This window comes from Coregonus lavaretus, assembly GCF_964263955.1.
Source record: "Coregonus lavaretus genome assembly, chromosome: 24".
In the NCBI taxonomy this organism is placed as follows: Eukaryota; Metazoa; Chordata; class Actinopteri; order Salmoniformes; family Salmonidae; genus Coregonus; species Coregonus lavaretus.
This window is the reverse complement of record NC_140011.1, coordinates 43,249,452-43,261,656: the sequence shown is the minus strand read 5'-3', so window position 1 is coordinate 43,261,656 and position 12,205 is coordinate 43,249,452. Positions and strand designations below refer to the sequence as shown.

The following is a 12,205-nucleotide window of genomic DNA, read 5'->3' as shown; positions in this document are numbered from 1 at the left end:
CTTATGGACAGAGTTACTTTTACAATAATTCTAATATATATATATATATATATATATATTTTATTTTTATTTTTTTTGCTCCTGAACTTCTTCTACTCTCAACCTCTCCGATCATTTTCATGATGTCCATCCGGTTTGCTTCTATATGCCATATCTTTCTAACTGTGCTCTTTCCCAAAAGCTCCCAACATACAACCTATATACTTATTATGGACACAGTATGCTTTACATTATTAGCTATCTTTGTTATTATTTGTTATTTGTTATTAGTCCCATCCTTCAACTCTATTCAATACCTCCCATCTATCTCTTAACACCATCCATATAGGATTTCTATTTGCCATATATATTTCAACCGTACTGTGATGTTTTACAAAAGTTCTGAACCTTTCTATTCTCATTGCTTCTACAGATTGTGAATTAAAAATAAACAGTTTTGCTAAAAGTATTATTATATTATTGATTGATTGACTATGACTTTTCAGATCACCCAGTAATGCTATCTGCAAGGTTAGTTCCAGGTAAATATTGCAATCCTTTAGCCATTCCTGGACCTGTGTCCAAAAACAAGCTACAAATGGACAGAACCAAAACAAATGATCCAATGATTCCGTCTCTTCACAGCAAAATCTGCAGAGCTGGGAAGATTGTATCCCGCATATAAATAACATTCTATTGGTAGCAAGAATTTTATATAATAATTTAAATTGAAAGATTCTAATTTTTGAATCCGGTGTCGTTTTGCGTGTCAGTTCATAAACACTATGCCATGGGATCGGTACATCAAAGATCTCTTCCCAACTATTTTGCAATCTATATGGGACGGCTGTCAATCTTTTGGTCCTTAAGTGAAACTGATATATTTTTTTATTTATCACAGTTTTCCTTAACCAATTATGTTCTTTAATGCAAGGCCGACAGACAAGTTCCTTACTTTCTCCCCCTTCCACTTTCCTCTTCCATTTTTGCGGTAAGGCTGCAATTATTTGGTTGTAATTTTGGGTAGAGCAGACATTTCCATGTGTTTTTGTTAGCTGCATGTGCGTCATAACTCCACCAGTCCTACCGATTATATCATTTACGAAGATTATACCTTTTTTAAACATTCTGTCAAAAAATAAAGGTTTTTTGTCAATTAGTATATTTGAATTTAACCACAATATTTGTTGCATTATTTGTTCTGTCGTTTCTGGAGGATTAAATTGAAATTGCAACCAACTTTCTATGGCTTGTTTTAGAAATAGTGACATTTGGGAGATTATTTCCTTTTCAAATAACTGAAAGTGAGAGGTTGTAATCTGAATAAAGGGAAAAAGGCCTTTCTTGAACATTGGGTGAGACAATCTTACTAATTTGCTTGAGAACCAGTTCGGATTTAAGTATAACTTTTGTATGACTGAAGCTTTTAGTGATAGGTCTAATGCTTTAATTTTTAGATGTGGCTCAGATGAAGGAACATTCCTCCATTCCACTTGGCAGTGTTCAAAACTACACCATTTCTGGCAGGGGGTATGCGATACCAAATCCTCAATTCATGGGGCTGCATTCTCTTTAGACCCAGAGGTCTGTCTACTGGGTAACTTTACTAATTCCAATCTTAGGCAAAGCCACAATATAAAGCCAACAGAAATATTGCTAGCGATTGCTAAGAAATGTATTGCCTTGAAATGGAAATCAGATAGCCATATTGCAACTGGCAGGGGGGTATCCCACTGGAGAAAATGACTTACTGCTTGAGGAATAAGAGACATTTTACAGAATTAGGCAACCTTTTGATTATATGGAGAATCTCCCCTCACATCACATTGATTGCTTCTCTGTATAATCCTCACGTAATGTTTCACACTTAATGTATAATATGTAGCCTACGGCAGGTGACCATATGACCCAATATCTCTTTTTTTTTTAAATTCATTTTTTTATTGCATTTACATTCTTGTCTGTTGTCTTGTAATGTTATTGTCACTTTGTTATATTGTTGTCTAAAGTCTCTTCAACCTCAGGACGCTGAAGAAATTTGTCTTGGCACTTAAAGCTCTCACAAACTTTTACAGATGCACAATCGAGAGCATCCTGTCAGGCTGTATCACCGCCTGGTACGGCAACTGCACCGCCTGCAACCGCAGGGCTCTCCAGACGGTGGTGCGGTCTGCCCAACACATCACCGGGGGCAAACTACCTGCCCTCCAGGACACCTACAGCACCCGATGTCACAGGAAGGCCAAAAAGATAATCAAGGACAACAACCACCTGAGCCTGTTCACCCCGCTATCATCCAGAAGGCGAGGTCAGTACAGGTGCATCAAAGCTGGGACCGAGAGACTGAAAAACAGCTTCTACCTCAAGGCCATCAGACTGTTAAATAGCCATCACTAGGTGGCTTCCACCCAGTTACGTAACCCTGCACCTTAGAGGCTGTTGCCCTATATAAATACACTGGTGATTTTTTTTTTTTTGCTTTACTCATCTCATATGTATATACTGTATTCTATTCTACTGTATTTTAGTCTATGCCACTCCGACATTGCTCGTCCTAATATTTATATATTACTTAATTCCATTCTTTTACTTTTAGATGTGTGTATTGTTGTTAGATATTACTGCACTGTTGGGGCTAGAAACACAAGCATTTCGCTACACTCGCAATAACATCTGCTAAACATGTGTATGTGACCAATAAAATTTGATTTGATTTTTAATAACTTTTCTCAATAAAGCAGCTATCAGCTAAATCAGTGCTAGTTAGAAGAGTGTGCGTGTTAGTACAACAGTAAGGTATTAGTCGTTTTTTTCCAGTCATGGAAGTCTGCTTTGGCTAACATTCATAAGTACAATTAGTCATACTTACTGAAATCGGTAAATGTAACTTCCAGCAGCGATTTGACCTGAACTGTGTTCGAATACCCATACTCACATACTGTATACTACATACTTAATGAGTATATACTACATACTATACACTATTAGTTCATTTTAGTATACTGTAAACGAACAGTATTCTTTCAGTTGAGCATACTAGCGCTTCGCCTGTCTGCCGGAAGTTGATGCTGTTGCTATGAAACCTCTTGCTCGCTTGTTAGCATAACAAATCACTAGCTAGACATTTTAGGACTTCGGGTGTGTTCGTAAATTCAATCTGGCGTTCGTAAATTCAGAGCGTTTTGCTTTGGACGCTCTGGCCGAGAAGTAGGGTTGATGCGAGCATTCTGACCTCACTACCTCCAGACACATATGAGAGAACACCCTGACCATTTTACTCGCCCTAGCAGAGCTGGTTAGGCAGTTTTCATGTTATCCAGAGCGTTGGTGACTGTAACTGTGCTGCTGGCAACAATTGTATTACTGTTACGCTTTTTTGCCGATGTTTACTGACACGGCCATATTCAATGGGTGTTGAGCGTTAGTAAATTAATCAGTTAGTAAAGTAATCAGTTATTCTGCGCTGTGTTATTATCAGTTGAGAGTGCTCTGAAATCAGAGTAGATAGCTAGCCAGAGCGAATTTACGAACGCACCCGAATGTCCATTGAGAACGCACGACTATACCACTTATCTAAACTAATAATGACAAGACTAATAAAGTCAATAAACGTTGGGTAGTTAGTTAGATAGCATATAGTTTGTATACTGGCAAGTTCGATGTATAAGTAGCCAAGTAACGTTAGGTAGCTAACATACCGGTACATACTGCTGTAAGGATAGCGTAGCTAACAAAGTGTCAGCCAACATAACGTGTAAGGTAACTTATTAGAAAAGTCCTTACTTTATTACATTGCTCAAGATTTTCTTAACATTTGTCATAATTAGTTAAAGCAATGAATGTATCCGCTCTCGTTGGACTTCGACGGCATATTTACCGCCATTTTCTTCAAATCTGAAAACGTTGTGAAGCCACGCCTATTTCCGGTAGAATTGCACCATAGGCCCTAAAAGCACGGAAAATTTCCACTGCTTGTATACTTCGTATTTTGGCGAATGTAGTATGTCATACGGGAACTTTTGGCATACTAACTATATCCATATTATGACCAATAAGCATACTACATACTCAATTTAAGTCCCAAATTGTACGGTTAGTATGAGTATTCAAACACAGCTCAGGTCTGGAAAACCATTGTTGTTGTTGAACAGATGAACTTCCTTGTATTAGTGTTACCCACGTTGCTCTACGCTCCGTCTCCTTTGCGGAAAGTGTCCCGTTCGCCGCCCCTCGAACCATAGAGAATGATAGAAGCCTCCAGTGGCCAAAAGGCATATTAACATGGGCAGCGCCATTGAGAACTTCCACAATTTTAATGTAGTCAACAGGGGTGGGACTTCCAACTTCATTGGTTGATCTCCTGATGACCCTGTTGGAGTCAGGTCCAACCGGGTCATCAGGAGGGATCAACCAATCGTGAAGAAGAAAACATTTTATACTTAAAAATGGAGATCGCCTCAATGGTGCTGCCCATGACAGACATCATAATGGGAACTACTATATATAGGGAAACTTTCTCTATCATTCTCTTTGGTACGAACACACACACGATATTGGCAGTTGGATGCTGTGGGTGGGCTATAGTTTGTCAAGACTGTGGCTTCAATAACTGACACATAAACCTACCGTATTTGTTTAATAAAAAAATATGAATTTATCTGAATTTACCAACATGTAAATCATGACAAATTGGTGTACATGTGATCTAAAGAATAAAGGTATTCATTCAATTTATAATTACAAACATTACATATTTTCCCTCTGATCAAAGCAATTCCACAATTTTAGTTATGCTTTATGAATATTTACACAGATTCAATAACAAAAAAATAGAAGACTAAGAAATAAAATTACATATTTTAATATTTTAGTGACAATACCAACTAAACATCTTTAAAAATATACATAAAAATGTGAGTGCGGACTGATAGCCTACTATCTGCTGGACTTTTCATTGAAACTGAAAGCAATTACAAAAAATTTGTAAACACAAGCTTATATTTTGGGTTCTGGTTGGGTACAACAATTTAACTAAGATGATGTGTGTCTTAATACAGCATGTTTCCTTTAACTTTTATTTACATGCTGTTTTTTTTATGTACTCATCTTGTGTTTGTTGTTTTATATGTTAATAATAAGCCATTTAGCAGACGCTTTTATCCAAAGCGATTTACAGTGATGCGTGCATACATTTTTGTGTATGGGTGGTCCCGGGGATCGAACCCACTACCCTGGCGTTACAAGCGCCGTGCTCTACCAGCTGAGCTACAGAGGACCACAGGTACAACCGGGTCAGAAGAGCTCAGATTGTATACTGAATGACAATGCTTCACAATAAACATATTTAAAACATAACAATTTAACTAAGCTCATGAAGCATTTATAAGTTATATTCTTCAAGAATGAATGGCTATATTGATTAATTTAAAAGTCCACAAATGTATGTACTGTACCAATCCCAGATTTCCCCTTTTGGGTCTATCATGAGTTTGCAAAGACATAATTTTGCGTTAATTCTTCCTCAGATTAAAGCGAGGGTTTACCCTTTTTCATGTTTACACACACAACCCCTAAAATGTTTATCATTCAACACTTTGTGTAAGATGGAGGCCTTGTAACTTTCTACAAACGTCTGTTGATATTTCTTTGTTATGTTGAATTTGTTCTGCTTCCTCTCTCACAGCCCTCAACTTCATCTCATAATAAAGTGTGTGTTCAATGATCCACGGGATCTTGTTTTGCTCCATAGATTTCAAGTTTTTAAGTTTATTTTCTTTTTCTTGCAGTGACTCCTTCAGCGCCTCAATTTCTTCCCGTAGTGTCTTAATTTTCTCCTGGTGTTCGGGAGGCAGTTGCTTCTCTTGTTCTTGTAGCTTCTGCAGTTCTTCTTCATATTGCTTCCTCAACTCTTCCTCCTTGTGACAAATCTTTCTCTCCACCTCCTCGTACATTTTGTTGGTGTAGTGGTCTTGGCAATTTATTTTCACCATGTGGTCAATTTTCTCCAGGAAATCCAGCACTTGTCCCCTGTTTTCCATCTTTGTGTTGTCAAAAACATGGTACCTTCCACCACACTGGTTCACAAGTGTCTTGAGATCATCCTGAGCGTCATTGACATACTGTTTAATGCCACCATTATCCAACTCATCTCCATGGGTGAAGAGAATCATGGTATACCTTTCAGCTTCTTCTCCAAACAGCGCCCTGATTTTCTTAACCGCGCTCTGTTCCTCCTTTGTGAAAGGCCCCACATCTAAGACCAATACGATTGCATGGGGACCAGGGGAAGTCATGTTGATACATTTACTGATCTCCTTCTCCAAGTCACTGTCAGGATGGTTAGTATCAAATATTCCAGGTGTGTCTACTATCACTACCTGTCTCCCTGCCACCTCTTCTGTGTCCTTGCAACACTCTTTTGTCACAGATTTGCTAGATTTGGCATCTCTGAAACCCTTCCTCCCCAGAATGGTGTTTCCTGAAGAGCTTTTTCCAGCGCCAGTCTTCCCCACCAGCACAATCCTTGACACTACAGGAGAGAACAGAGAAAACATGAAAAATGTCACATCATGGTTTGCAATCACATAAGCAAGTCTTGCTGTTGGGTTTTTAAAACACTACTTAGTAATGGGTCTCCCATAACAAATGTAAATTGAGATAAATAATCATTCCTCTTCACTACTGGCTGCCAACTTGAAATGTGGATAATCAACGCACAACAAATATGACTTTGAAAAAAGTATTTATTGTTCAACTTACTCTTTGGAGGATCATCCATGGAGTTTCTTTTTCTACCCAGAGTCTGTTTGTCTGTGTCTTCATCCTTCTCCACTACATAAATGCACATTGAAGTCACCATCACATTAAATACTGCATGATGATTCAATCCTATTCTCTGTTATACACTTATGTTCATGTGAATGTAAAACCATGTACCGGAGCGCCAAGTCTAGGTCCAAAAGGCTTCTTAACAGCTTCTACCCCCAAGCCATAAGACTCCTGAACAGCTAATCAAATGGCTACCCGGACTATTTGCATTGACCCCCCGGCCCCAATTTTAAAATGTGATTTGATTTTGATGAAAGTCTGAAATAAAATGTAAACATCACACTGGAAATGAGTTTTGCATATGCTACTTCCCATAAAGTTACACACCTGCATTGATATTGCCTGGGTTTTATAACAAATAACTTCAAATCTGCAGTGGTGTGGTTGTTCATTCCCACTGCACTGTCTAACTAATAGAAAAACTGTGGCCAAGATAGGGATTGAATATATTCATACTCCCAAGATGAAAAACACCAATTGTTGTACTACTTCATGTAATTACACACCTTTTTAGAGCACCTTAAATGAAAGTGAAAGTAGAATGGCATGGGAGGACACGATGTTATATAAGTAAACTGAGGTGCTCAAAAACATATTTAAATGTTCACAACAATAGTTAGTAATTGTCTACTGTTTGCATCATTAAATACAGTCAACTTACAGGGTTTTGTTGTGCTTGATGAAGCCATTTGTCAGTGTTTCTTTTCGCTGTACCGTCTCCTACATTCACGATCACCTCCCTTCTGCTGTTCAGTCAAAGCCACTCCCATTTGGAGGGAGGAAGTAGAACTAGAGATGAAGGGGTTAGCATGAAACAGTCACCCTTCAATACATCCTAAACCAGGCCATAGTTATGGACTATTATCAAGGACTAGGAAACAGACAACTTATATTTTCTTCAATAAACTAGAAGAGCTACTCCCATTTGGAGGGAGGAAGTAGAACTAGTTTTGAACAAGAATCACAGAAAAATTATTGAGATGAACGGGTTTCCATGAAATAGTCACCCTTCAATAAATCCTAAACCAGGCCATAGTTATACTATTATCAAGGACTAGGAAACAGACAACTTATATTTTCTTCAATAAACTAGAAGAGATATAGTTTCTGTACCTATTCATGCAATGCTGCCAAACCTTGTTGAAGATTGCAGCTTTGAAGGTAGCCTTGATATAAAGACTAGCTAACAGTAAAGTAAATGATTGACGGAGTTATCGCTCAAAGGGAAGATACTTTATTAGTTTGTTCTTAACAGTCTACTTAAAAGGAAGTTACAAGGGAGTCTTATCCAATGTGCACATAGGATAATACAATGGTATATAAGCATTTCATTTGTGTAACATCTACATCAATGAAATCAATGATTATGGTACCACATTAAACAAGTCGATTTTTAAATAAAGCGAGTTATTTAGACATAAATAAACTTCAGACTGAAATGCATGACACCAGTGCTGCAGGTTGTTTTTATGAATAATGGGGGGATCATATACAGCTCTATCAACACAAAGACAAACAACATTAACTAATAATTTATACATATGTTTTACAGTGTCAACACCTGCTAAATGGCTGCTGGTGTATAATGTGGTCTACATGGGTCTACATGGGAGAGAGAGAGAGGAAGAGGAGGGGTGGAGGGAGACAGAGGGAGGAAACGTTTTGTACAACGATTACAGTCTGAATTTCCACTGCTGTTTCACTGACAGAACAAAGGTTGTTATGAAGATCTCTACTGACATCTAGTGGTTGAGAAGCAGAAGGAAGGAAGACTGCATAATATGTCATATAATTTACATTTACATTTAATATGATGTTTTATTATTATTATTTGAAAGTGTGTGCTTAGGTGTGTATCTGTCAGCTGGTCGGCATCTCTAGGGTCAGTTAGCTGTATGTAGTATATGCAATAAGAAGATTTCTCAGAAACAATTTACATATTTTGGAGGAATATTTAAGACTAGGATTGCATTTTGTACACAGTCCAGAATACAAGGTTCAAACTGCTATTCAAGAAGGAAGGGGTTAAATTAAGGGGAAAATACTAAATCACATTACAGCTGTGAGTATGAGATGAGATGTTAGTTTCCATACCTGTCCATGTACTGCTGGTATGTTTAAGTCATATCACTGACACAAATCGTCTTACATCCCAATTAGCGATGCTGCACCTCCTCATGATTTGCAGAAGGTTGTTGGTTCGAATCCCAGTGCTGATGGGGAAAATCCAAGTAAACTGGCAACTTGAGGGTTGCTGGTGTCAGGAATATCAAGCGCTACCTACTGCTGTTGTGCCCTTGAGCAAGGCACATACTGTAACTACTTCAGGGGTGCTGGTCTGCAGCTGACACTGTACTGCTACCAGCCTCTCGTGTGTCATATAAGGAGGGTTAGGAATTGAAGAATACACATGACCATTTTAATTGTTAGCTGGACAATGAAGTTCCAAATCTATTCTATTCTATGTTTGTGAATGTAGAGCAGACACCTGGGGACATTCACCTTGAATACCAATATCTGAGCTGGTGTTCCTGATTGACCCAATTCTAACTCTGTGTTGTGTTCTATTCTTTCCACAAGATAGCGGCTCTGACGTAATTTACTGCATTGTCTGACGTTAAATCCAATAGAAATGGTCACGACTGTTACTCCGTTTTCTTTGTCACAACTAAGTTGCCAAATTATGAAACTGGCCGGTCATAAGAGTGTCAACTTGTTCGGTAATTTCAGTAAATAATTATTTACTGCAACATGTTCTGAATACTTGTCACGCTGTTGATCCAATGACAGCTTTAACGTCAAATATGGCACCGGACAAAGAGTAAACTAGACTATATTCCTATAACCTGGTGCCATAAGACATTTATGTTAATTGGTACATGCAAATAGGATCCTGGATCGATTCTGTATTTACAGACATCAATCGAGGACATGAGCTGCAGTCAAAAGTAAAATGTCTCTATCCTGTACAAAATGTCGGAGCCTATTTTTTAGTTTCACTTTCACACAGGACATAATAAGGTGGGGTCTCATCCTCAGTTGGCTTCCTGTTGCACTCGTCTAGCAGGCATTTTATAGCAGTCATAGATCGACTGTCATTTACAATAGGACTAGACCTATATTAGGCTTTATAAGATGAATGTTGTAGCCAATTATAGGCATGCGCTATATAGCCTACGTTAAATTACCATAATAGAAGGACCCCTAATTACAATGAAAAAATATATTTTCAAAGATGATTTTTCAGTTCACAATTCACATCCTTCTTTGAATTTAGGCTACTGAATTGATGAAATCATTCCAACCCCACTTTCTCGAGGCCTTGCAGCAGCTGTATAGATAAAGCAAGTTTACTAAACATCCGTATCCCTCCTCCCTAAAATGAACATATATCATATATCCTACTTTTATACCAGTCTCAGGAGGAAATGGTACATTCATGTTTTAAACGAAATTATTATAGAATGAGTTCATGAAATAATTAATGTATTTGCATGTATTTGTTCTATTTTATAATAATAACCATCACTTTAATTATGTAGCACGTGTCATACAGAGACCTCAACTCAAGGTGCTGTTCATAATAAAATAATATTACAAATTGATTAAAAGTGAACATTGTAAACAATAAATCACAGAATGACACCAATGAGTACAAACACAATAATAGAAATAGGCCCCTCTAAAGACCTATACAGGCTTTAGGTAAATAAAAAACTGAAATATACTCCGAACAGGTATCAAGCTGAGAGGGCCATCACTAAATCAAAACAGCGTTACTACGAACTTGGAGAGAAAGCACACAAAGTATTGGCATGGCAACTGAAAGCAGAGGAAAGTAAGAGGACAATTAATGCTATAGAAACTCTTACTAATGAGATCTTTCGACCCTACTGAAATGAATGATACTACGAGGACCTCTATACTTCCCAATCAAGCGATGACCTATCAGCGATCAACTCTTTTCTCTCCTGTCTCAACCTCCCGTGCCTGCCAGAGGAAGACAGAGATCGCCTGAGTGAACAGTTCTCAGTTTCCCGTGCCTGTCATCTGGCACAGTAAAACCCCCAGGGTTAGCCTGGACCAACTGACCCTTGATTACGGTCAAGGGGGCTTAAACCTCCCCAATTTCAGAATGTATTACTGGGCTGCGCAGTCTAGATTTCTGGCCCAGAGGTTTGACAATGGTCCTTCTCCCTCATGGTTGAACATGGAATAGTTTGAGGTACATGAGGACACTGGGGCAGAATTGTTTTACAAATGGGACATTAAATCTATAAAAACTATCACAGACAACCCTTTATTTATACATTCTGTCCTGGCATGGTGCAAACTGCATGAGCTGTTCAGATGAGAGGGATTTATTTCCCCTAAAACCCCTCTATGGAACAATAGATTGATTCCTATGTTTTTCCAGAATAGTAACGTTAGACCACGGTCTGATAAGGGTATTACTCTTCTGGAACAGTGTTATGATGAGGGAATTCTTATGTCCTTCGAACAGCTGAAACAGAAATACCACTTGTCTAACAAAGACTTCTTTAGTTACCTACAACTGCGAAATGTTATGAGGGTTAATCTCAAGGGACAATGTAACCTACCTAAGATGTCACCTACTGGACAACTCTGCCATGCAGACCAGCCACTGGTCAAGACCATTTCCTGTGTTTACGATGTTCTTATGTCAGGATTACCACTGCCTGAGCTAGATAAACCCAGACTTGAGATGAGAAAAAGATCTGGGTATTAATCTTGATGAGGGACTATGGAGTGAGCTATGCAGGAATGGTGTTACATCCACATTGGACTCCAGATACAGACTGATCCAGTTTAATTTCCTCCATCAGCTCTATATCACCCCATCTAGATTACACAAATTCAACCCTGATATCTCCTCCTTATGTTTTAGATGTGGCTCAGATGAAGGAACATTCCTCCATTCCACTTGGCAGTGTTCAAAACTACACCGTTTCTGGCAAGGGGGTATGCGATACCATTTCCTCAATTAAATTAAATTAATCAGTTATTCTGCGCTGTGTTATTATCAGTTGAGAGTGCTCTGAAATCAGAGTAGATAGCTAGCCAGAGCGAATTTACGAACGCACCCGAATGTCCATTGAGAACGCACGACTATACCACTTATCTAAACTAATAATGACAAGACTAATAAAGTCAATAAACGTTGGGTAGTTAGTTAGATAGCATATAGTTTGTATACTGGCAAGTTGGCAGGTATACTGGGGCGGCAGGTAGCTTAGTGGTTAAGAGCGTTGTGCCAGTAACCGAAAGGTCGCTGGTTCTAATCCCGAGCTGACTAGGTGAAAAATCTGCCGATGTGCCCTTGAGCAAGGCACTTAACCCTAATTGCTCCTGTAAGTCGCTCTGGATAAGAGCGTCT

At 38.5% G+C, this 12,205-nt stretch overlaps 1 protein-coding gene across 1 annotated transcript; it reads right to left on the bottom strand.

The window, feature by feature from the left end:
• Nucleotides 1-4,602: 4,602 nt before the first annotated feature.
• Nucleotides 4,603-7,585, bottom strand: LOC311099803 (GTPase IMAP family member 9-like). Its single transcript, XM_084140552.1, has 3 exons — nucleotides 7,469-7,585; nucleotides 6,739-6,810; nucleotides 4,603-6,508 (listed from the first exon to the last, which is right to left on the bottom strand). The coding sequence occupies exons 1-3, from the start codon at nucleotides 7,494-7,496 to the stop codon at nucleotides 5,562-5,564; spliced, it is 1,047 nt and encodes a 348-aa protein (XP_083996678.1). The 5' UTR covers nucleotides 7,497-7,585; the 3' UTR covers nucleotides 4,603-5,561.
• Between the last annotated feature and the right edge of the window lie 4,620 nt (nucleotides 7,586-12,205).